This window comes from Phyllostomus hastatus, unplaced genomic scaffold (genome assembly GCF_019186645.2).
Source record: "Phyllostomus hastatus isolate PE091 unplaced genomic scaffold, TTU_PhHast_1.1 phas_scaffold_28, whole genome shotgun sequence".
Lineage (NCBI taxonomy): Eukaryota > Metazoa > Chordata > Mammalia > Chiroptera > Phyllostomidae > Phyllostomus > Phyllostomus hastatus.
In genome coordinates, this window is record NW_025334022.1 from 12854999 (window position 1) to 12880320 (window position 25322).

At 41.7% G+C, this 25322-nt stretch overlaps 1 protein-coding gene and 1 non-coding gene across 3 annotated transcripts in view; both read right to left on the reverse strand.

The window, feature by feature from the left end:
• DRP2 (dystrophin related protein 2) overlaps nucleotides 1-25007 on the reverse strand; it is a 45855-nt gene extending 20848 nt beyond the window's left edge. For both annotated transcript variants that reach the window (XM_045817734.1, XM_045817733.1), the window contains exons 1-10: nucleotides 24904-25007; nucleotides 12845-13021; nucleotides 8759-8922; nucleotides 7015-7171; nucleotides 5262-5382; nucleotides 3472-3740; nucleotides 2945-3091; nucleotides 2426-2504; nucleotides 431-491; nucleotides 65-126 (exon numbers count right to left, since the gene is read on the reverse strand). In XM_045817734.1, coding sequence (XP_045673690.1) covers nucleotides 65-126; nucleotides 431-491; nucleotides 2426-2504; nucleotides 2945-3091; nucleotides 3472-3740; nucleotides 5262-5382; nucleotides 7015-7171; nucleotides 8759-8922; nucleotides 12845-12961 — 1177 coding nt within the window. In that variant the 5' untranslated portion in view covers nucleotides 12962-13021; nucleotides 24904-25007. The remainder of the gene's footprint in view (nucleotides 1-64; nucleotides 127-430; nucleotides 492-2425; nucleotides 2505-2944; nucleotides 3092-3471; nucleotides 3741-5261; nucleotides 5383-7014; nucleotides 7172-8758; nucleotides 8923-12844; nucleotides 13022-24903) is intronic.
• Nucleotides 13475-13665, reverse strand: LOC123805245. Its single transcript, XR_006783282.1, has one exon. It is a non-coding gene; the product is annotated as a U2 spliceosomal RNA (small nuclear RNA).
• Nucleotides 25008-25322: the final 315 nt, after the last annotated feature.

Genomic DNA, 25322 nt, shown 5'->3' on the forward strand with positions numbered 1-25322 from the left:
ATTTTGTTCTTATAAAACAAAGGCAGCTGAATATCCAGCCTATACAGGAATTCTGCATTCTTACCCAGGGTTTGGTACAACTCTGTCATCTTGGGATGATCCCAGCATGTGGTCTGAGCCTGGTGGCTACAAACAAAAACATCAATAGCACCAGGGACCACAACACCCCTTACCCCCCTCACACAAGCACGCTGCACCCAATGATAGGTTGGTTGCAAGGAGTTGCAGAATCCAGGGGTGAACCCTGAAGATTCTAAAGCACAAGGGTTCACCTTTACCCAGGTAGAATCTTGAGCTCTTGAGATGAGTAGGAGGAAAAATTAGACCACATGAAGGAATCCCAACAGAGAAGGAATGACAAGGACAGGTAGAAAAAAGAAAGGTAAGTGAAGGGGTGAGCAGGTGATTGACCTGCTTCTGATTCACTCACTTGATGTAGTAGGGAACTTTATTGGGTGAAATTGCTCTTTCCCAGGGAACCTGCACAGAGGCTGGTAAGAGAGAAGAGAAAGAAGCTGGTTACTAATGCTCTTCAAGGTCCTAGAGACTCCCCTGCTCTGTCTTCCCAAGCAGAGGTCAAGCCCCAAAGGGGATTGGGGATCTGCCTGGCAGTTCTTAACAGACCCTAAGGGTGGGGCAAAGACTAATGTGCACACTTCTCTCCCTGATCTCAGGGCAATGGAAAGAGAAGAGGTTGTCAACGATAGCCTAACTTTCTAGAGATGTGGCAAGGGCATGAACAGGAATACTTGACATTAGCCACCCTGACAATCTTCTCCCTGATCAGGCTGGCATTTCTACCCATTCAGCTACAGGTAGCTGGGGTGCTGCTGTGTTTATTAAGTGGGGCATACATTCCTCCTGGGGCTCAAAGCCCTTCCCCAAGAAGTCAAACTACTCAGTCCTATGGGATATTAGGGAATGGTACTGCCCATTTCTACATTGTGAGAGACTCTGTAAAGCAGAGGTCCCCAACCTTTTGGTCACCAGGGACTGGTTTTATGGAAGGCAATTTTTCCACGGATGGGTGTGGGGGAAGACAGGAGACAAGGGGGCAGAGCTCAGGTGGTAATACTAGCAGAACTTTACTTGCTAGCCTGCCACTCACCTCTTGCTGTATAGCCCAGTTCCTAACAGGCTACAAAGCAGTACTGGTCCATGGCCTGGGGTTGGGGACCCCTGCTTTAAAGGATGTCCCTCTCTGCTCCATGTCTTTACCTTCTGGATGTTCCAGGAGAGGCTCAGTTACCTGTGTAACCTCCTAATTACCATTTCTCTGAGTACAAGAGCACTCTGCAGGTATAACTACCTGTCAGTTATCATAATAGCATAATTTCAACTGACATTAACATTTGTTGAGTTCCTACTATGTGTCAGATATTTTTAATGCTTTGTGCATATATTTAATTTTCACATCTGTATATTGCCACTGTCTCCACTGCTACCAGCCTGATCTAAGTCACTTTAATCCCTCACCTGGATTATTGAAATATGCTTGCTAACAAGTCTCTCTGTTCCCACTCTCAACCCCCAACACTCTGACTCTTCTGTTGAAACATTAAGTGAGATCATGTCATCCTTCTGCTCAAACCCCTCCAAAGGTTCTACATTCCATTCAGTATAAAATACAAAATTCTTACTCTAACCTACAAGGCCCTCTGTACTCTAGACTGTTGCCATCACTCTGACCTTCCACTCTTTCCCTTTCTTGCTCTCTTCTTTACCAGCCTCCTTGCTGGTCATTAGGCATGTCCCCCCTGTATGCTCTTCCCTCAGATATGCACATGGCTCACTCCCTCACCTCTGTGAGGCTTCCTCACCATTTCCATGCTCTCTGTGAGGCCTTTTCTGATCACTATTCTGAATTTCAATGCCTGACCCCCTTAAGTCTATCACTTCCTATTCACACCTGAGTTGCTTTACTTTTTTCCATAGCACTTGTCATCAATTTACCTTATATATTTTTCTTATTTGTTTATGGTCTGGCTTCCCTCAAGAGAATATAAGCTCTATAGGACTAAAAACTTTGTTTTGTTCATTGATGTTGCCCCAGTGCCTAGAAGAGTATCTGGTCCACAGTACGCCCTCAATAAATATTGTTGAAAAAATAATGGTTAATTTCCATAACCCTGTGAGCTAGGTAATATTTTTACTTCTTTGTATGTATAGTAAAACTGAGGTTCAGAAAGACTAAGCTCTTTTTTTAAGCTTGCACAGCTATTAAGTCAAAGAGCTGTGACTCAGACCCAGGTCTCTCTGATTGGGGAGTTTGTCCTTTTAATCACTATACTCTACTGCTTTAACCTTACTGTGTCTGGAATGCCAAGGTATACTGGACTCTTACTAGACCCCCAAGGGAGAACAGTAGACTCTCCGGGAAGGTAGTGGAGGCTCTGCTAAGTAAAGTCCAGTTTGTCTCACGTACAGGAAAGGAAGTGTTGTGACCCAGGCCCAAAGTCCCTATGGGCATCCTGGAGCTGCTTAAGCCTCTCGCCAACTGACACCTAAGGAAAGAACAGGTAGGAAGTCAGTAGATTCATTCTAGATATTTAGTGTGGGATTTCCAGGTGCTTCCAAGAATCTTTGTGAACTCCCTCACAGGCTGATTCTTCTCTGGTTCCAGCTCCTCCCACCAACACCTAACTACTAATCCTCCCACAGGACTCCCAAGGGTCAGAGATTCCCAATTCCAGGTCATAGTCACTCTTCATATGTCCCTGTGTACCCTAAGTGTCCATATTTAGACAGGTCCCTCTCAGATCTTCATTTCAAGTACTTCCCATAGAGGTTGAGAAGCCTGTTCCTTGGCCCCAAATTCTCTACAATTCTTCTCCTATGTAGATCCCATTTCAATGCCCCTTCTCTTCCTTTGAGCCTAGAGAATTTCCTCCCAAGCCTAGTTTTACTGAGGCTCTTTCCCATGGCTCACTCCATACTTCTCTACCTGCAGCTGTTTCCACCGGATATTTATCTGCTCCAGGGCCCGGGAATTCTCCATTGATAAGTGCACATCAGAAATGGCAAGCTGATGGGCCAGATCATTCACCAACTTCACTCCATCTTTCATTGGGGAGAATTCTTCTTTGAATAACTTTAGAACCAGGGCCCAAGTTCCACAGTGGACAGAGAGTAGAAAAGAGAAACCATTAGTCATTCACTTCAACTCTTCCCTCTTCACTCAGAGATTTTGTTTCAACAGCACAACCTAGGTGCTTGCCTATTAGGGCAACAGGACTAAGATGTGAGTAGCCACTGTATTTATCCTCTTCCTTTATTACTCTCAGAAAACACCAGAGAAAAAGAAGACAGTAGAAGGACAGAGAAGACACCAGCTGAAGCAGCACTGAAATACAGCACATAAACTGGTAGTCCTGGTCAACAGTGAACTCTCAGGAGCAGGAAATTTGTCAGGGTCAGGGAGGAGTGTCAGGTATCAGAGTGGACTGTAGGCAGGAGAGGGGTCATGCATACCTTAAGAGCCTGGATGTGGTCAGGGAGTGAATCAATGAACAGATCCCCAATGGGCTCCCAAGTGGCTCGGACTCCCTCAGCCTGAGTCAGAGTAGTGCTTAATTCTTCCATGGCCCCTTGGATCTCCAACAGCTGTTCCAGAGTGTGCTCAATGTGGCGGTGCTGGTCCATACAGCGGGCTGTTAGCTTCTCCCATAGTTCACTGGCCACTGTCGCTTGCTTCCACATAAAGCGGCTAACATTCTGAATCCGCTGTCTGGGAGAGGTATCTGCAAAGGCAGGCAGGAAAACAGGTATGGCCATCCAGGCAGGGGAAGCCCAGGGAAAGAAAGAGACAAAGACAGCCCTTTGTAAGATGTGCATGTGTGTGTGTGTGCATGTGCATGCATTTGTGCATATATTTGTACAAATGCATATTTTCCCATGGTGGAGATCCTTTTGCACATTTAAGTATTTAAAAAAATTAAACTTTTTATTTTAAGTTAAATTATTATAGATTCACATGCAGTTTTAAGAAATTATACAGAGATCTCATGTACCCTTTTACCCAGTTTCCCCAAATGATAACATCTTGAAAAACTATGGTATATTATCACAACCAGGATATTGACATTGATGCAATCCACCAATTTGTTCAGAGTTCTCCAGTTTTACTCATACTTGTGTGTGTGTGTGTGTGTGTGTGTATTTAGATCCACTACTATAGTCAAGAGATCATGTTCTTGTTTTCTGTCTATTATATCCTGAGGGTTTCCTCATATTCTTTAAAAATGGGCAAGGTAAATAGTGAATAAAATATTTTAAGAAGCACAATGAGGCAAACAGTCCAGAGTCCTATTCACAAGACCCTGGAATGCGGTTTTGCATTAGTGTCTGCTGCCTATTTCCATCAAAAGAAGGGATGCATTTCCTGAAGGACCAACCCAGGAGAGGTTAGTATAACTTGCCCAGCTTTTTTCACCTAGATTCCTAAACTGTAGGTTTCCTGTTCCTCCCTCAAACCTCCTGTAAGAACTAGATTCAAAGTCCTAAAACTCTAGGCTAATTGGAACTGTCCTGGTCTCTCTTAAGCTTGTCCTATATGAAGCCCATTGGACAATAAATTGGGTACCAAACTCTTACTGAGGAGCTCAAAGTAAATGAGAGGGTCAACAGCATTGACAAAGGGCTCAACAAACGAACGGTCCTTCCACCCCTATTCATAGTCAATTTCAAAGAGTTGACTCTTCTAGAAAAGAGCTGCTAGACAACCATTCACATCTAATCTCCATGGATCCCACCTGAGTAATAGGAACCTAGACCTAGAATGGCCCACTCTGTTGAGGGAAGGGGCCAGAAGTCACTAGGGTCAGTTACAAAAAGTCATAATCAATTTTCTTCTCAAATGTCATTACCTAACTTTTCAGATCTTGAAAAGGGTTGTTTTTTTATTTGCTGGTTTATTAGAGCATTGCTACATGTCTCTATGTTGGAATCAAGTGGGGTGTTTTAAAAGGACATACTACTACTTTGATTATGAGTCTATTGTTTTTTCTTTTTCATGCCTCATTAGAACACCACATGTGATGATCCCAAGCTGCATACAGCTTTGGGCCATGTGCCAGTGTACCCTGCTCCAGGCTCTGTTATCTTTGATTTTTCTTGAAATATGAATCTTTGTCCTTCCAACTTTGGACTCCTAGGAGAAAATTATCCTCCTAGATAACAGCTGAGAACATGAGTTTGGGTAAGGCAGGAAGGTAGTTAGTGCTTTATAGTTCAAAAAGGGAGAAGAGAGGAAGACCACCTACCTTTGCTCTCCAAACAAGGCTCCTCTAATTCCTCAAATGGGTGCTGGGACAGAAAAGCCTGAGCTGACTCCAGCACAGAGTAGATATAGGGTCCCCGAGACTTAACATCTTCCATAAAGACCTGTGAAGTTTAGCGACACAGTCAACAGGGAAAGAAAGTCTTTCAACTCCCCAATTTACAGCCTTTCTTCTCCTCAATGTAAACTTAATCTTTTGGCATTATCATGTACCTTTGGGCTACCCAGACAAAAAGAGTTGTAATCCTCCCTGTAGCAGAAGAAAGAGTAACTCTTTGACAATGGACCATCTATGTAGTATGAAATGGGTCTCTCTATGCCACGGGGTAGAGAAAATCATGAGGATTTGGGGGATGGAAATCTTGGTCCTTGAGAACACTCAAAAATCCCATATAAGGGTCTTAGAGAAGTCAAAAACAGAACGGGCCAGATTACATAAAGAGTTTAATTAATTTTTTGTTGAAATATACATAGAGAAAAGTACAAAAATCAAAAGTGTGCAGCTCAATGAATTTCCATTAAGTGATTCCATCTCTGTAACCAGTACTGAGATCAAGAAATAGAACTTTACTAGCATCCCAGAAGGCCCCCTCATGGCCTCTTCTGGTCACTATCTCATCTTACCCATCCCCCCACTTCCTGTGGGTAACCACTATTTTGTCTTATAATACCACTGATTAGTTTTTCCATTTTTGAACTTTATATAAATGGAATCATATAATATATCCTCTTTTTGTATGTTTTTTCTTCAATCCACATACTGTCTTTAAAATTCATCTGTGCTGTGACACACAATTATAGTTTATTTATTTCCTCGCTATATTTTATTCTATTCTGTATGAATTTGTAATTGAGATATAATTGACATATAATATTGTGTAAGTTTAAGGTATACAGCATATTGATTTAATACATTTATATTGCAATATGTTGCCATTGCCGTGTTAGCTAACATCTCTTTCATATTACATAATTATCACTTCTTCCAGTGCATTTTGCATGTGTTTTTAAGAAATCTCTGTTATTTTCTGATTATAGAAATATTGTATGTCACAGAAATCTTAGAAATTTCAGAAAAGTATAAAAAATTAAAAAGAACTCTAATTTCATCATCTAGCGTTGTTAACCATTGTGAACATTTTTATATAGTTCCTTCTTATGTTTTCATCTGTGTGTATACATGTATAAACACCCATATAGATTTTTATATAATTGAGATTCACCTGTATGTGGTGAATCCTTCTTCTCCTCCTCCTCCTCCTCCTCCTCCTCCTCCTCCTCCTCCTTCTTCTTCTTCTTCTTCCTTCTTCTTCTCCTCTCCACCTCCTCCCCTCCCCATCCCCCTCTTCTTCTTTTTCTCCTTCTTCTCCTTCTTCTTCTACAGTTTAACACTTTCCCCAATATTTACTGCCATTTTTCATTGTTGAGACTATTACACATGTCCCCTATTTCCCCCCTTTACTCACCTCCATCCAGCACCCTTCACTCCCCATTGGACTTCACACTGTTGTTTGTGGCCATGAGTCATGCATGTATGTTTTCTAGTAATCTCTTCACCTTCTTTCATCCAGTCCTCTTTCCACCTCCCCTTTGAGATCTGTCAGTCTGTTCTATATATCCATGCCTCTGTGTCTATTTTGTTTGTTAGTTTATTTTGTTCATTAGATTCCACATATAAATAAGATCATATGGTATTTATCTTTCTCTGATTGACAGCCTCCATAATTCTAACCTACCGCATGTGTCTCCTTCTCCTGTTGCACCAGGGCCACATCCCCTTGTAGGGGCAGCTGAGCTGACAATTCCTCATCCTTTTGGCTGAGCCAGTCGATAATCTCTTGGAGAGGGATCTGAAGCTTTCCACTGTGGTCTGAGAAGGCCTCTAGGCGAGCTCTGCACACAACAGGTAAGACCAGTGGTTTTCAGTCTTCTTTTTAAGTGGAAAAAGATTTTTCCCAAATAAATACTTATGAAGAACATTACTATATAAAACATATTAAAGGGGAATTACCCTGGCTGAAGTAGGAGGAGGTCCAGAGCCCCTCCCTCTTACCCAGCCACAGCAGTACCTCCACATGGAGTTAAGTGCTAAAACGAATGGTAGGGACCACAGGTGGGGAGGTGTTCCAAACTCAAGTGGCTTAACATGTCACCTTATGGACATCAGTTAATTAAGTTGTATGCTCTGCATCAGACTGGGAAGGGCAGAAAACTGAGCAAGTGTGTTAGAGGTGACAGCTGTCTCCTTGCCCTCTTGCCCCAGAGGAACTCAAGTCATGCTAAACTGCACATCCACAGAGGCTTCTCAGAGCCTGCCCTCTGAGCAGAAGAAGATGCAGTAAGTGGGAAGAGCAAGTAAGGTGGTTGAATAAAGACACTCACATGTGCCAGGATGCATACAAATACAATAGTTCCAAGGGTCCCAAAGAAAAATAGTAACAAAGGTTTAACATATGCACTGTATAATTATCTCTGTCTGCCCCCCTCCACAATGAACCATGAACTGAGGTCCAAATGGTAGGAAGCTGGAAGCCAGCTTAGACTGTGTGAAGCCATCAAGCCCATTCCCCTTAGTTGACAAGAATAATGATTCATTGCCTCCCTACCACCCATACTAATCTATTTACCTAAATTTTTGCTTCTATTAATTCTCAGAGCAATTTTACTCCCCAGGCACTACTATTGCCCAGAGAGGTTAAGTAACTTACTCAGGGTCACACAGTTAAGTCACTGATAGAGTTATGATTTGAACTTAGGTTTATCTGATTCCAAAGCCTATATTTTTCAACTTCTCCACACTGCCTCATCCCTACCAGAGTGCACCAGAAGCTATGGGTTTGGGTTTTGATGATGGGGAGTGGAGAAGAAAAGTGTGGGTGGGGGATACACACATGGGTATGTATATCCGTAAAAGAGGAAAACATAGAAATTGCCTTCCAGCTCTTACTAATTTGTCCTTAGTTTGTGGAGTGCTAGGTGGGTTAATAACCAATGGATGGGAATAGAAAAATGAAAGGATGAGAGAGAGGGCAGATGAGATCTACCAAGCTGAAGAACAAGTATGAGAAGAAGAGGAAAGAGTAATCATATCCCTCATTTGTATATCAGTGACTTTAACTTTCGTGAGTATTTTCAGATCTTATTTGAATCCTTGTCACAACACTGTGAGGTAGTAAGGCCAGGTATTATTCCTACACCTATTTTTCCCAAACAAATGGAAGCTCAAGTTCAGATAACTCAAACCACTTATTCAAAGTGACACAGCTACTTAAACCTGAGGCTAAAATCCAAGTCTCCTGACCTCTGACCCAAGGCTCTTTCCCCAATGTCAGAGAAGGAAAGGGGAGAAAAGGGGACAGTGAGGCTGATGAGAGGGTGATACATAGGCTTAGGGGAGAATGAGGGGAGTAGCAGCAAAAGGAGTCCAACACTGTTCGAGACAGATCCCCATGGCCCCTGTTTGTGGGCTGCAGGACTTACCGGAGGTTGTGAGACTTCTTCTTGATTTCATTCCAACACAGATTCATGGCTGATGATTCCAGGGTTCCAATGGCACCAACAGACCCATTGAGCAGCTGTGGGCTTAGACAGAAAACCCCAGGACCATTCTGAGAAGGTACAGGGGAGGTGGCAGCAGCTCTAACCTGGACAAAAACACAGACATCCTGTGATCCCTGGAGTGTGCCACACCCTGGTCTACAGGAAGACAAGGATGGGACAGATGTAAACAAGGGAAGAGAAGGGTTGTTACAGAATGTGTTTGTGGGTAAGATAAAGAACAGTTTGGTAACTCTGTTCATTTCAAGGTCCACTCTTGGTATAGGTTGATCACATATGACTCCTGACTACTATTAGTATTATCCTATTATTGTAAATTCTGCTAGGACCACTGCTTGGATGTGATCCAGGAAGTCCTTGCATTAGGTAAGAGCTGCTCAGAATCACCCAAATATTGACAACCACTGCACTGAAGGTGAGCTGTAGGCTCCTATTTCAGGGTCCCATACTTTACCCAGGCTCTGGAAAAAAAACTCAGTGGCTAGCCTTCTTCCTCTTCCCCAACCACATTTCCTACCACAGTCAGGAAGCCTGGAAATTCTCCTAAAAATCACTGTTTATCTTCCAAGGATTTTGAAAGGGCTAAAGCAGCATTTTGGATCCTGATCTCCAAATGACCCTGACCAGAGTGGAGAGCTAAGAGGACCAGCCATGGAACCTGCCAAAATCTTACCTTGGTCACTCAAGCTTAGAGCTCATCTCGCCCTGTGGGGTAATGTGGGATTTTGGGGGGAATGGTGCTATTCCAAATAGCCCTAAGAAGTTAGCTACCTCCAGCACAATTGCAGGACTACCCAGCCATGGGGGGCAGTTGGGGATGGAGGGAGATGGAGTGTGGAGGAAGAAATCTCAGTTGAGCCTCTCCATTCCAGCCTGGGGAAACCCACCACCTGCCTCTCTGCCAGCTTGCCTTCTATGGAAAGAACACAGTCCTGCTGGTGGTTGAGACTGTCTAGTCTCCCTTTCCCCGCAAGACTTCCACCCAACACAAAACTTCCTCCCCACACAAGAATCTTCAGACAATTTAGAAAACCAAGCATTCCATTAAAACCACAGCTTACAAACACATACTAAAAGGGAAATGAGGGAGCAGCCAGGTTCTGGGGCAAAACTCTCAACTCAATCACTCTGCATCCCCGTGAAGCTGACACTACCTGTGCTGCCTGGGGACTCCATGGCAGGATTGGGCAGCTCCATTATTATCCCTCAGCACAAATCCAGACCCAGTGCCTGGTGAGCCATAGGCAGAGTTCTGACAGGCTTTGAGCAGACTCCCTCAGGGAGGGCAGGCAGAGTTGAGCTAGGCTAGGAGGCGGGAGCTGTCACCCTGTTTACTGACTCCCCAAGAATCTGGAGGGGGTGGCTATGTCAGGGCTCAGCTGGTGAATCAGAGCTTTGTCCCTGGGGAATTCCAGCTTGCTCCAAACTGGGCCTGCCACACTGGGGACAGGAGTTTCCTCCCAGACTGGCAAGGCTGGCAGGAGTGGGACTGGGCATTCCACAGTGATGAGGAGGGGCATACAGAGAGTAGCTTCTGCTGATTTATTTTCCCTTGCTATGGAAGACACAAAGGACTGACTCTGCTTCCAGGCCCACCCCTCCCCTGAGGTGGAGGGAAGAATCAGACCACTTTGGTGACAAATCTCTCTGATAAGCAATTTTCCAAAGGCCTGGCAGAAGGATGGGCTTAGAAATAAGCCTTGTCCTTGACTAAGAAAGTGTTCTCAGGCAGTGAGGGATGTGTGTGGCACATCTGGGGATAGAGCCATAGGACTATAGGATCAGGTTGTTGGGCAGCAGAAGATTTATCCGAGCTTCCTGTGAAAACACAAGAGGCTTTGCCCTTCCCTTGGGAGGCAGAGAGGGGCAGAGGGAAAGTCGTATCTACCCCCCAGACCTCTCACCACACTTTAAGACTAGGGGGAAATGGATGGTCTATGGACATCCCCTTGGACCTCTGCAGGTAGAGGAGAAGGGAAAATGGAACTCAGTGGCTCTATGCAGGGATTTAGTTTCAAGGAGGCTCCTGTGCCCTTCCTATGCTTCCCTGGGCCACTGGCAGGATGGGCAAGGTCCCTTCTGGAAGTGACCACTCTCCTTCAGCAAGACTTGCCTGGGGAAAGGTTAACATTCCCGAGTTGGGCCCCCATACCTCAGCACTAAAGGAAACACTTCATGTTTACCAAAAAGGGTTCTGTTCCCATCTTCATTTATCTCCCACAGAGTCTTCTGGGCTTTCCACAGTTCCACATAGTTTCCATGCTGAGGCCCACCTACAGGAATAGTTGGAACAGCTGCCTGACCCTTTCTCGGGGTCTGGGTTAGAGCCATCTGGGGTGGATGGGAATGGTAGGGGATGGCAGTCCAAGAAACAAGGAATGGCTCTTGCTCCAGGTCACAGCTTTTCTTGTGCTGGAATAATTGAACTTAAGCCAGTCTTGTAGATTCTCCTGGACTGGGAACACCCCCAAGTTAGAAATGGCCCCTTGTGACCCAGCCACAACCAACTTCTCTTGGTTCTGTAGGACGCACCCACAGTGAGCTGGCTCTACCCATGTTAGCCTTTCATTCCCTCTAGCCTTCTTCTTAACCACCCACTCAGCTCCCTTACTATGTTCTTTCATGCTGTTGTTCCCTCCTAGTTCCCTTTTATACTCACAAGTCCATATAACAGAGCCAAGCAAACAATAGGCAAATAATAACAGTAATTGTTTTCTTTCTCTATCAATGGCCTTCTACTTCTGGCCTTCTACATCTGGCCAAGATGTTTGCTTCTCATCTGCACTCCCCACAGGTCTCTCTCCTCACCTCTTGAAACTTTAAAACAAAGTCAGGGCTTTAGGGAAGAAAGGAAGATAAGTAACTGGACATTGGCAGAGGAAAAGGGTTGGTCTCACCATTCTCAATCACAAAATGAAGCTCTTAGGTCCCCATGACTATGAAAAGGACAGACTATGAGCAGGGGAACCATTTTGAAAGGGCTCAAGTTTCTCAATCCCTTGACCCTATGAAAATCCCACTCTGGGGAAGAGGTAGTTGCACTGAGGGACACTGTCTTTGAGAACATGTTAAAAATAGCACTTTTCTCTGGCTAGATGTGGGGAAAATAGCTCAGAAGAAACCTGGATCATATGCCTCTCTGTACCTTAACTTTCCCTTATTATTCTCCCCCAAAATGGGCTCACCACTACTCACATTCTCCATCTCTGCCACCTTTCTCCCTCCCTTCCTCCTCCCTGTATATTCAGCTGCTGCCTAAACCCCCAGCAGTGACTTGCCACAGTGGCCCACCTGTGAAAAACTGGGAGATATAGTAATCTTTCAACCCCCATGGCTTCTGGACCCAAAGCACTGTAGTGAAAGCCAAAATATGCTTATGCTTCTCCCTTGTCCACTCAAATTTCCTGTGGGCCTCCTTGGCTGCCCTCTTGGGATTACTGCCCCTCACAGGTTGTCTGCCTACTTACCAATATATACAGGCAGGCACACACAGTACAACAACCACACTTCTAAGGGAGGAGAGAGCAAGGAGAGGATGGTATGAAGCTCTGGAGGTTCTTAGTGGAGCTGAGTCAGGAGCATCAAGTAAGGCTAGGGACTGGAGAGGAGCAAATGGAAGAAGAGAGAACATTCTTCAGGTGTAGAATATGAGGTATACCACCAGAAAAGTCAAGGCAAAAGAAGGTCCTGCCTTGTCCTAGGCCATGCCCTTTAAGAATATACTCTTCTGGAACCCCCCCTTAGGAGGTTAACATGGAACCTGCCCCCTCAACCATAGTGTGCCCTTTGGCTTGCCCAGTTTAATACACTTCCTTGCCCCATGATCCCCATAAAAGGCCTCATGAGTGACAAGGGATGGGCCAGAAGGAAGCTCTGTGCTATCCAAGGGGTTTAATTTATATGGAGAGTGCCCCTGAGCCTTAGGAAGCATGGATACCCACAAGAACACACAAAGAGCTTGTGTCCACATTTTCTCCACAGGTCTTCCTTTTGCTATTAGCCTCTTACCTGAAGCTGGGGGCAGGTGCTTCGGAGGCTGCTGCTGTGATGGAACTGATCAGCTTCCCCCCACTCATGACATCGTGGAAAGGTATAAGGGCATCCCTGCATGACCACAGGTTGCATCAGAACTAAGTTTCATGAGGGATGAGGATGGGAAGTGCACCATCCATTGAGCATAAGCACCTGGAAGGGTATCAAGAGAAGATTTAGAGTCAAGACATAGAAAAGGTCTATGAACCCAGCACTTACCAAGAGGTGCCTATATCAATTAGTAAATAAATATTCAAACCTTACTGACCTACCCAATAGTTTTTCCCATGTAAACATATGCCATAAAATACTATTTCATTATTAATCAAGGAAGTATTTATTGTTTATCTATTATGCTTTGTGCTAGAAACATAAAGATGATTTGCAGTCTGAGATCTCACAGTCTAGGGATGAGGGTGGGGAACAGTCCAGTCAAATAAGCTGATAATTATTATAAACTTACTATGGGGCAAATGCTATAATTAAAGTTTTACCAGAAGGCTAAGGAAGCACAGAGTGGAGAACAACGAACTCTACCAAAGAATGTGCAAAGATTTCAGAGAGACTGCATTTGAGGTGAGTCTTATGTTTTGTTTTTGTTTTTGTTTTTTGTGCACCATTCCTGGAAGTACTGCAATACCAGGTCAATGCACGGAGTGGATGGAGCAAGCCCCTATTCCATCTCCTAGCTCCAAAAATCCATTTAATATAATGTCTTCAGATAGAGGATGTATCAGGTATTAAACTGATATGAACAGATACTACACTTGATCTTAGCCAAAAGACCAAGAAGCGATGAGGTGAGCCTTATTTTTAAAATATATTTTTATGGAATTTATTAGGGTGATATTGGTTAATAAAATTATGTATGTTTCAAGTGTACAGTTCTATAATACATCACCTGTATATTGTATTGTGTGTTCACCACCCAAAGTCAAGTCTCCTATCATCATTTATTCCTGATTTACCCTCTTCTACCTCCCTCACCTCCCTTTACCTCTGGTAATCATCATACTGTTGTCTGTATCTATGAGTTTTTTCCCTTTGTCCCTTCACCTTTTTCACCCAGCCTCCCAACCCCTCTCACTTCTGACAGTTGTCAGTCTGATTTCTATATCTATGAGTTTGTTTTTGTTTTGTTTGTTAGTTTATTCTGTTTATTAGTTTCCACATATGAGTGAAATCAGGTAATATTTGTCTTTCTCTGGCTGGCTTATTTCACTTAACATAACACCCTCTAGATTTATCCATGAGGTGAGTCTTGAAGGACAAGTAGATGTTCGCCTTTGCACAGAAAGGGATAACAGCATTCCCAGCAGAGGGATCCACCTGTGCAAAGGTGGATTTCACAAAAAATCTTAGCATGTTCAGAGAACAATAGGTTCAGTATGGCTAGAATTTAGAAGGCACAAAAATGAAAAAGACAATGGTGCCTGCCCCTAAGGAGTTCACATGCAGAGAGAAAAGACATGGATAAAATCAGGCCATAAAATGTTATCTGCATTAATAATAGAAGTATTGATGGGATGGAGTGAAGGGATAGATAAGGTGAGTTCCACTTGGTCAAGTCAGTAACAGTATCTCTAGAGGAAATATACTTGAGGTGAGTCATGAAATAGAAAGTAGTTTGTCATTATAGAAGACAAAACTAAAACGAATACTCCAAACAGCTGGAAAATAAATTGCATGATGTGACCAGAGTATAAGGTAGGTACCCTTTGGGAAGTAGCAGATAAGGTTGGAAAATGAGGTTGTGGCCAGATTGGGTCATGCCTTGAGTGACAATCAGAGGATTCTAGGCTTTCTCTTGTAAACAACAGGGAGGCAATGAAGACTTTAAGCTAGGTAATAACATGACCAGATTTGCATTTTAGAAAGAGCCCTCTTCCTGCCTTGTGAAGTGATTCTCCCAGGGAAAGAATCCATTGAGAGCTGTTATAATAGGCAGACAGTTTTGGTAAGGATGGAGCAGATAGCATGGCTTTGAGATACACTGAAGAGGTAAAATATATTGGGCTCCGTGATCAACTAGATGTAAATTGAAGAGTGAGGAAGTGAAGGAGTCAAAAGTTTCTAATTTGGGAGCTGGGAGGATAATGTCACCAATAGTAAGGGAGAGAAGGAAGGAGAAGGAACAAATCTGGTGTGGTAGGGAGCGAGGGCAGTGCTCCATAACAAGCTATGCTTGAGTCATTGTCGGTTTTAGATGTTAGAAGCTAAGCACAGAAAAGAAAGATATGAATGAAGAAGTTAGATGTTTAAACCAATTGACAGGTTAGTAAATATACACCAATGTGATGGGAATGGGTAGCAAAGACAGTGCTTGCAAATGATAAAAAAGGACATCTTTTAGTGCTAGGCGAAGACATGCAAACCCTAATCCAAAAGGCAGGAAGTGAGCATCTTTAATTCCTAATGCTAATAATTAAATAAACACCATTTTTAGACTCTATTTCAGCAGTATCCAACACTTTAGATATAAGGAAGGACCCCTTTTTTAAAGATTTTATTTATTTATTTTTAGAGAGAGGGGAATGGAGGGAGAAAGAGAGGGAGAGAAATATCATTGTGCAAGAGATACATCAGTTGCCTCTCACACATCCACAACTGGGGACCTGGCCCACAACCTAGGCATGTGCCCTGACTGGGAATCGAACTGGCAACCTTTTAGCTTTCAGACCAGCACTGAATCCTCTGAGTCACACCAGCCAGAGCAGAAGGATGCCTTCTTGAGATAAAACATATATATATATATATATATATATATATATATATATATATATATATGTCTCACTTCACCCACTTATACCTACAATGGTAGCTATATTTTCAGTACATAAAGAATGAGAAAAACACCCATTTAAAAATCTGTAGACTCCTTCAATAAAGTATCTATCCCTCCACCTCAGGGGCCCATGGTCCAAACATTGGAAATTATCACAGATCATGAAGGTGCAAAAATTTATTGGGCAATTTCTAATAGTCAAATTCCTTGGAGATTACACAGCTACACAGTTCCTCATCCCCAAAGAGATTCCCTAAAGAGTGGCAGAAAAGATGGCTCCCACTCTGACTGGTGTGGTTCAGAGGGTAGGGCATTTTCCTATAAACTGAAGGCTTGACAGTTCAATTCTGGCCAAGACAAATGCCTGGGTTTCGGGCCAGGTCCCCAGTTGGGGGCATGTGAGAGGCAACTGATCAACAGACATATATGTTGCACACAGAGGTTTTTCTCCCTCTTTGAGCTCCCTTCCTCTCTCTCTAAAAATAAATAAATAAAATCTTTTACAAAAAAAGAAAATGTGGCTCCCTATGAATGTGTTATAAGAATGAAGCTACAAAAGCCTTACTTTCAGACCTCTTATTATATTAACATTTTTACTTTTGCCAGTTACATAAGTAATACATATTCTTTATAGAAAAATTGGAAAACAAAAAATCATAAGGATGCAAATGAAACTAACCTATAATACTGTTACTGAGATATAACTGTTACTAGAAGGTATGAAGTCTTACATATTTTTTCTACGAAAAATACGTACATACTTTAAAAGTAAAATTGTCATCATGATATATACTCATATATATGTATAATTTTGTATCAAGCTTTTCTCATTTGCCATTTATTTTTTTTACATTTTTTATTGTTGTTTAAATATAGTTATCTCAGTTTTCCACCTACCTCTGCCCCCCACCCTATCTATCTCCACTTCCCACCCTTGATCCTCCCCCTCTTTAGTTTTGTCCATGTGTCCTTTATACATGCTCCTGAAAACCCTTCCTCCCCCCTCCATTATCCTCTCCCACCTCCCCTCTGGTTACTGTTGGTTTGTTCTTAATTTCAATGTCTCTGGTTATATTTTGCATGCTTCTCTATTTTGTTGATTAGGTTCCACTTATAGGTGAGATCATATGCTATTTGTCTTTCACCACCTGGCTTATTTCACTTAGCATAATGCTCTCCAGATCCATCTGTGCTGTCACAAAAGTCATTTGCCATTTATATCATGATCATTCTAGAATGTCACTAACTATTAGTCTAAAACATGATTTTCTCATGGCAGCAAAGGTGGTAGAATGCTATGGTTGAGGCCATGGGCTTTGGCATCAGACAGACCTAGAGTCAAATTCATAGTACTCAACCCATTAACAGTATGGCCTGGGGCAATTTAACCTGTCTGAACTTCAATGTCCTCATCTGTAAAATGGGGATGACAAAAATACTTCTCTCATAGAATTTTTCTAATGATTAAAGTTAGTAATGTATTTAAATAACTTAGCATACTGTCTGGAAATAGTACACTGCTCAACAAATGTTAGCTGTGGTCATTATTGTATACTATTCCATTGAATGGATATATCATAACACTTAGACATAAATCATACTGCAATGAACAGCCATGTACACATTTGCAATTCTTTCCTTGATATAATTTCCTAGAAGGGAGAATTCCTGGATTGAAGGGTATGAACCAATTTCAGGCTGTGATGCATACTTTTAAATTGCTCTAGAAAAAAAGTTAGATCACTTTATACTACCACCAGCAATATGTAAGAGTGCCAGTTCCCCAGCACACTTGCCAACAGTGAAATAATCTTATTTTTAAAATATCCTTGCCAAATATATAATTGAAGATGGCATCTTGAGGACTACTTCATATTTACTTATTTATTAGAGATGCTTAACTTTTTCCCTACATTTTTAGTGGCCAGATGTATTTCTTCTATCATGAATTCTCTCTTAGTCTCTTTTGAGGTTCACCTCTCTACAAATTAACTTCATGACTTGATGTCAAGTTGATCGTTCATGAACAAAGATAAAACAAACCCAGGAGTTAGAGAATTTAGATCTTCAAATCCCAGTGTAGGTGAAATACATTCCTTCTGATCCTAGCATGGTTATCCTCAGCTATTTTCAGACTTTGCCAGTAACTATGACCTCAAGTCATTTAACCTCTCTAGACCTTGGTTTGCTAATCTATAAAATGTTAATGTTTAAGAGTGCCACACATCAAAACCTTAGCATTTATTGCATTTGTATAGCATGCTTTTGTATCCTGCTGTACTCCCTTTCTTGATCTTCAGTGCACCCTACTAAGGGTGGCTCAACCAGAATTATGATCACATCTGACAGATGAAGATGCTCAGACACAAGTGAACCTGGGCCTCCTGACTCCCAGCCAGTGCTCTTTGCTCTACACAAAGATCCTTCTTTCTGCCTTTCTATTTATCTCCATCCTGTCCCAAATTACCATCTGTGCATACTGATTCTCTTCCTATTTCTCCTTTCAATTTGTAGAGGTTGTGAGGAATCAGAAATGAATCCAATTTGGTCCCTAACTGGTCAAGTGTAGGAAGTAAGACATATAAGCAAACAAGTATAATTTAAGGGAGAAAATGATTTGCACCTTAAGTGGGGCACAGAAATCATGTAATGAGAGGTCACAGAGGAGGAAGTGTTCACCTTAAGTTGAAGGTATTTAGGATGTATTTATGGAAGAGATGCCTTTGATCTAAGATGAAAAAGAAGATGTTAAATCATGGAGTAGTAAGGAGGATGCTTTTGGGGTAAAACTAACTCTTTTGTGCTCTTCTCTGGGGGTATTAATGGATATCAAGCTGCGCCTTTTGCCACTAAGCATACTTTTTTCCTTGTTCTCAAAGTTACACTCGGCAGGCCCTTATGGGAGGAAAGAGACATTGTTTCTCTTGGGCAGAGATAAAAGCTTTAAAAACATGTGAGACTGTGGAGAAAAGGGAACCCTAGTGTGCTGTTGGTAGGAATGCAGACTGGTGCAGCCACTGTGGAAAGCACAATGGAATTTCCACAGAAAACTAAAAGTGGAACTGCCTTTTGACCCAGCAATTCCACTGCTGGGATTTTAACCCAAGAATCCTGAAACATCAGTTCAAAAGAACCTAGGCATCCCAATGTTCAAAGCAGCATTATTTACAATAGCCAAGTGCTGGAAGTAACCTAAATACCCACCAGTAAATGAGTGAATAAAAAAACTGTGGCACATTTACAAAATGGAATACTATGCAGCAGAAAGAAAGAAGGAGCTCCTACCCTTCATGACAGCATGGATAGAACTAGAGAGTATTATGCTAAGTGAAATAAGCCAGGTGGTGAAAGACAAATACCATGTTTTCTCACCTATAAGTGGAACCTAATCAACAAAACAAACAAGCAAGCAAAATAGAACCAGAGACATGGAAATGAAGAACAAACTGACAGTGACCAAGGGAGGGGAGGAGGGGATAACAGGGAAAATAAGGGGAAGGGTCAAGTCAAGAAATATATCTAAAGGACCCATATACAAAGACAATGGGGGTGGACTGAATGTGGGAGGTGGGGTTTGCCCATTGGTAGGGTAGGAGAGAATAATGGGGGGAAAATAGGAGCAACTGTAATTATACAACAGCAAAATTTTTTTAAAAACATGTCAGAAAGACCAAGATTTCAGCATGACAGCAAGATTGTTGGATTATAAAGGACAAGGTCCATGTCTGATATTTATTTCAACCCCACATATTTTTAGCACAGTGCCAGGCACAGAACAGGCACTCAATGAATGTTTCCTGAGTTGATTTACTGAATTAAACTTCAGTTAGGTAAGTGTATAGGACTTCAAGTTTGTAGATACAAATACTAGGAGTCATGAAGAGAAGTGTTCTAGATATACATATTTCTTTGCATTTCTATGAAATGATATATGTAGAATGTTAGTATTTGAAGCAAGGCTTGAAATGGCATAAAAAATACCCCCTGCAAACAATGTAAATGTCCATTACTAGAGGACTAGTTAAATAAATGTGTATTTATGCAATGGAATTCCATACATCTAATAAAAACAGAACTAAGAACTCTATGTGCCAATATGAAATGATCTCTGAAGATATACATTTTTAAGCAAAAAGAAAAGAAAAAAACAAGGTAGTTAGTTTATATTTGTATATAAAAAAAGGAAATTATAACTAAAATAAAATATCTGTAAAATTATTCCAAAAGAACCTGTTAATATTGATTGTCTTTTGAGAAGGGAACTGAGGGGCTACCAGAAAGAGGTAGGAGAATTCTCTCCATTCCTTTGGGATTTTTCCCTATTTTCCCTCTTTTTAAAACTGACAAATATAACATATTTACAAAAAGTACATAAAACATATGTGTAAAATATATCAAATTGTTATAAAGCAAAGACCCATATAATCACTGTCTGGATTGAGAATTAGAATAACTATCCACACCCACAAAAGCCCTGTTTCACCAATAGAAGTAGTTTTTATGGACTATCCTTTTGTACATTTTGAGTATTGAACCATGTAAATATATTAGCTGTTTAACAGATACTTTCTGCCTCCCTTCCCACTCCTCACCAAAATGCCATGAACATCTTCAACTGTTTTACGGAAAGATTGACCTTTCTATAGGCAAATAAATTATAACAGTTAAACTTACTGTATTCCATGTTTTATATATATTAACTAAGCACTCTACATACATCATGTCATTTAAGCCTATGAAGCAGTTACTATTGTTGTCTTTATTGTGCAGATAAGAACACAGAGGCACAGAGGCAGTAAGTAACCTTTTAAAAGTGATATTGTAACCCTGGCTGGTGTGGCTCAGTGGATTGAGTGCCAGCCTGGAAACCAAAGGGTCACTGGTTCTATACTCAGTATGGGCACATGCCTGAGTTGTGGGCCAGGTCGCCAGTAAGGGGTGTGCGAGAGGCAACCACATGTTGACGTTTCTCTCTTTCTCTTTCTCCATTCCTTCCCCTCTGTCTAAAAATAAATAAATAAAATCTTTAAAAAATAAATAAAGTTATATTGTGCATATAAGCTGAGAAGCTGGGATTCATATCTAGGCAGATATGTTCCAGAGTACGTTCTTCATTGCTATACTATTCCACCTCTGTAAGTTCTATAACTCAGTCTTTGAGGTACTGTAATCACTGACCCCTATCAAGTAGAGAAGATTTTTGACTACTGGCCACCAAGTGGATCTCAAGAGCTGACTCAGTTATGCTATTACCCAGACAAAGATAGAAACAATTGAGAACAGATAGGCTGAAGTTAGTCTGGAGTCTGAGGTATCACTCAGTTGGTAAACCCTAACAAGCATTTATATGACTTTCCCAGGATATCCAATAAGTAAAATTCTAGTCAATGCCACTAGTCTGACTTCAGAGCTTCCCCAGTGCCTTAGGGCTCAGTAAATATATATATATTAATGAATGAATAAGATTTCTCCACCTATAAACTGAAAAATTCTAAGAACGTATCCAACAGAAATACTTGCAGAAGCGAACAAGTATGTACACTGCAGTATTGTTTGTAATAGCAAAACTCTGCAATCAACTCAAATGTCTACCCACAGGAGACAAGTTAAGTGGATTATGTCAGAAAGATGGCACAGCATGACAGTTAAGGGTGCAGGCTCTGAGCCAGGATACTCAGGTTTGCATCCTGGCTCTGCCACTTATCAGCACAGGTTTGTATAAACTCCATGAACCTTACTATTCTTCAGTCCCTGCATCTGTAAAACAGGGATCACAAAAAGACCTACCTCATAGCCTTGTTGCAAGAAGCTAATTTATAGTTTTTTGACATGTAGTAAGTATTCAAATCTTATTTATTATTGTAGCCACTCACACAATGGACTATTATGCAGCTGTTAAAAGGAAGTAGATTTTTCCCTAGCCAGTGAGGCTCAGTTAGTTGAAGCATTTTCCCATACACTGACAGGTCGCCAGTTCAATTCCCAGTCAGGGCACATACCTAGGTTGCAGGTTTGGACCCTGGTCAGGGCACATACAGGAGGCAACTGATCAATGTTTCACTCTCTCTCCCCCCTTTTTCTTCTCTCTAAAGAACAATGAACATGTCCTTGAATGAGAATTTTTTTAAAAAAGAGGTAGATCTCTATGCATTCTTTTGAACACATGTCAGAGATATGTATTTTAGGTAAAAGAAAACAAGTGTCAGAATAATATGTCTGATAGAACTCTAATTTTGTAAAAAAAATCTTTTGAAAAATTGTGTGCAATGAAAAAAAGCCTACAAGGACACATAAAAGTGTTTAGTGACATTACTTCTAGAGAGCTGACTTTATACACTTTGTGTGTGTGTACATGCCCACATGTGTGTACATAGAATATATATATTTATAACAAGCACTTATTATTTTGGAGAGAAGAATAAATAGGGAAGATCCTAAATCAGGAAAGAACAGGGCGATAGGAAGAATACATCCCTTCCCATGTGCTCTCCAATTCAAGGTAAAACTCGTGATGGCCCTCTCTCTCACAGCACTGCCATTTTACCTGACAGCATGGCACTGACAGATGAGACACATATTTTATTGGTACCAAACCTTGTTATGTGTTCCTAAAATAATTCCTGCAATGAAGTAGAAAAACATGGTTCTTGCTTCAGATGATGTCACTTAATGAATAAATCATGGAAACTCAGATTATCAAACTGGAAAGATCTTAGAGATTATCTAGGCCAACCCCCTCATTTACAAATGGAAACAATAAAATGTGTCCTGAGAAGTTATTAGCTGTCAAATACTTTTGAGAAATAAAATTCATTTTCCAGTAACAAAAATCAGAGACATATCTCTTGGGGAAAAGTTTATTTTAAGAGCCAATTAATGCACTACACCTGAAATCTTCATACACCGCTGGTGGGAGTGCAAGTTAGTAAACCATTTGGGAGAGAAATTTGACAATATCTCCCAAAAGTGAAGATTCTCAGATCCTCTGATGGGACAATTCCCTCCTAGATACAAACTGATAGCAACAGTCACATAAGAATAACTACAGAAGAATGATCATAGTAGCCCTAACTGTGAACCAAAAATTGGTAGTGGCCTAACTGCCCATAAGCAGCAGAACAAATAAATAAATCATGGCATATTTACTAAATGGAATGTTATACAATAGTAAAAATATGAATGAACTACAGCCACATGGCACAACATGGATGAATTTTACAAATATAGCACTAAATAGGAAAAAATTGGAGAATTCAGACCATTGATCTAAATTTTAAGACATATAAAGCAGTGGTGTATGCTGTTTAAAGACACAGTCATATGTATAGTAAAATTATAAATAAATGCATGAGAATAATGAACACCAAATCCAAGAGACAGGTTACTTTGGAGGGAGGGAGAGGAGAGAGATTTAATCCCCAGGATAGACATAGGGGGTTTCAACTTTATTGGTAAAGTATTTTCTAAAGCTGGGTGGTTGGTAACCTGATTTTCATTATATTATTCTTTATACCTCTTTGAATGTATAAAAATTTCTATAATGCATTGTTTAAAAGAGTGCAACACATCCCATGCTGTAAGGAAAATTCATAATTTTCAGAAATAACAAAATACTAAAAGAAATGTGTAAGATATAAATGCTATACTCAAAATGACAGGATTATTCCTTAAACCTGCCTCATTTTCCTAGGACTAGTTTCATGGGAGGGAACCAGCTAGAGAAGCTGTAGTTGGGCAGTGGACTGAGTATCAGGAGATAAGGATTCCACTCTTTCAGATACTCATTAGCTTTGGGAAAAAGAACAATTTGATTAACCTTTCAATCTTTTTCACATTTAAAAATACAGTGTTGGGCCCTGGCTGGGTGACCCAGTTTGTTGGAGCATTGATACATGCACCAAAAGATTGCAGGTTAAATTCATGGTCAGGGCACATACCTAGGTTGTAGGTTTGATCTTCGGTCAAGGCATGTATGGAAGGCAACTGATTGATGTCCCTCTCTCACGCATCAATGTTTCTCTCTCTCTCTCTCTCTCTCTCTCTCTCTCTCTCTCTCTCTCTGTCTCCCATGCCCCCACACATGACCCACTGCTTCTTCTGTCTCAATTCAATGAATTGTTCCGGGGCTGAAGATTAAAAAAAATAAAAGGTGATTTACCTAAGCATCTTTCATCTACAGGCAAGGATTCCTTTGGAAAAGTCAGGAGCTAAGGTGAACTAGATATAAAGCTTTTTAAAGGCATTCGTTCTTTTGAACAAACAGACAACATAAGAGAAAAGTATGTGCTTTCTCAGATAGCATCCACCATGCTCTCAGTGGAAGCAGGTAGCTGCCACTGCTGCCATCTATCTTTCTCTACTTCACTCCACCCCAGCCCAGTCCTAGCCCATTAACCTGCTTGGACCCAACACCCAGGTGGCCTGACTTCACCTGCCTATGTAAGGCAGAATAAGCCTTAACTCCCCACAGAGTCTCAGGCCCACTTACCAAGCTGGGGCATTGGGCGTGATGATGGGGAGAGTTAAGGAGAGCAGAAGGAACAGGGTGCTTGACTTCAGGAGAGGTAAGCCTGATTTCAAAGCACTCTAAGCTATGCTCTCAAGAGTAGAGAGGCACTTTATAATTATAGGGGATAGAAAGGAAACAATGGAAAGAGCAGGAGGAAAAATGCAACAGGGAAGAAAGATTGAGCCAGGAAGTAAATGCAGAGATGAGGATCAGCCTTCTGCCCCAGGTTCCTGGGTCAGAGGCATGTTTACTCCACAGAGGCACTCATATGTCCTGTCTGCAAACCAGACATTCATTTGTTCAGGAAACCTGAACCAAGGTTCCACATTTCCTCTTTCCTCCTTTTTCAGCCAATGCTTTCCACACCCCTTCCATTCCCTCTCACCAGAAAATCTACCCATAGACGAAAAAACATGTCATTGAGAACAAACAAGCAAGCAAATAATACCCTTCTCTTGTTAAAGAAGCAAACTATGGACCTTCTTCTGATTTATTAGTTGTTCAAATTAGCTTGAGTTTTTATTCCTAAGCATTTTCCCCTCTATGAATCCAAGTGGTAGCCACTTCATTATGGGTATATTTTAATGTAAATCCCCCCCCCCAAGGCATATGCAGGCAGCAGGCAGGCAGACTTGTACATGCACACATACACATCACCTCTGGAGCTTCCCCTCCCTCAGTCTTTTCCCCTCAGCCAGCAGAAAAAGGGCAAGGCTTAGAAATCATTTCTCTGTGGCCTACCTTGTGAGTCTGTCAGGTCTGAGGAGCAGGCGGCAACTGGGAACTAGGAGGCCAGGGATGGACTGCCTCTGTGAATCAGCAAAGAAGTCCCTGAGACAGGAATGCTGACAGCTGCTGTAAGCACACTCTCCCTCTGTCTCTCCCACCTCCCTGCCCTCCTTCTCCTTTTCCTCCTCCTCCCCTCTCAGAGCAGCTCTGTGTTGCTATGCAATCATATCACCCCGACTAACAGCATCACTCCAACCTCAGCCTGAGATACCCTTGACTGGGCAAATGCAGAAAGAGCAAGGACAGTTTTGTCAAACTCCCAGAGCCTTGGCAGCTCTCAGAAATTTCAATTCATTAGAAGCAGAGGAGGAAAGCGGAAGAGGCTGAAAGGCAGACAGGGAGAGGGGGAGAGGCTTACACTGAGGAGGAGG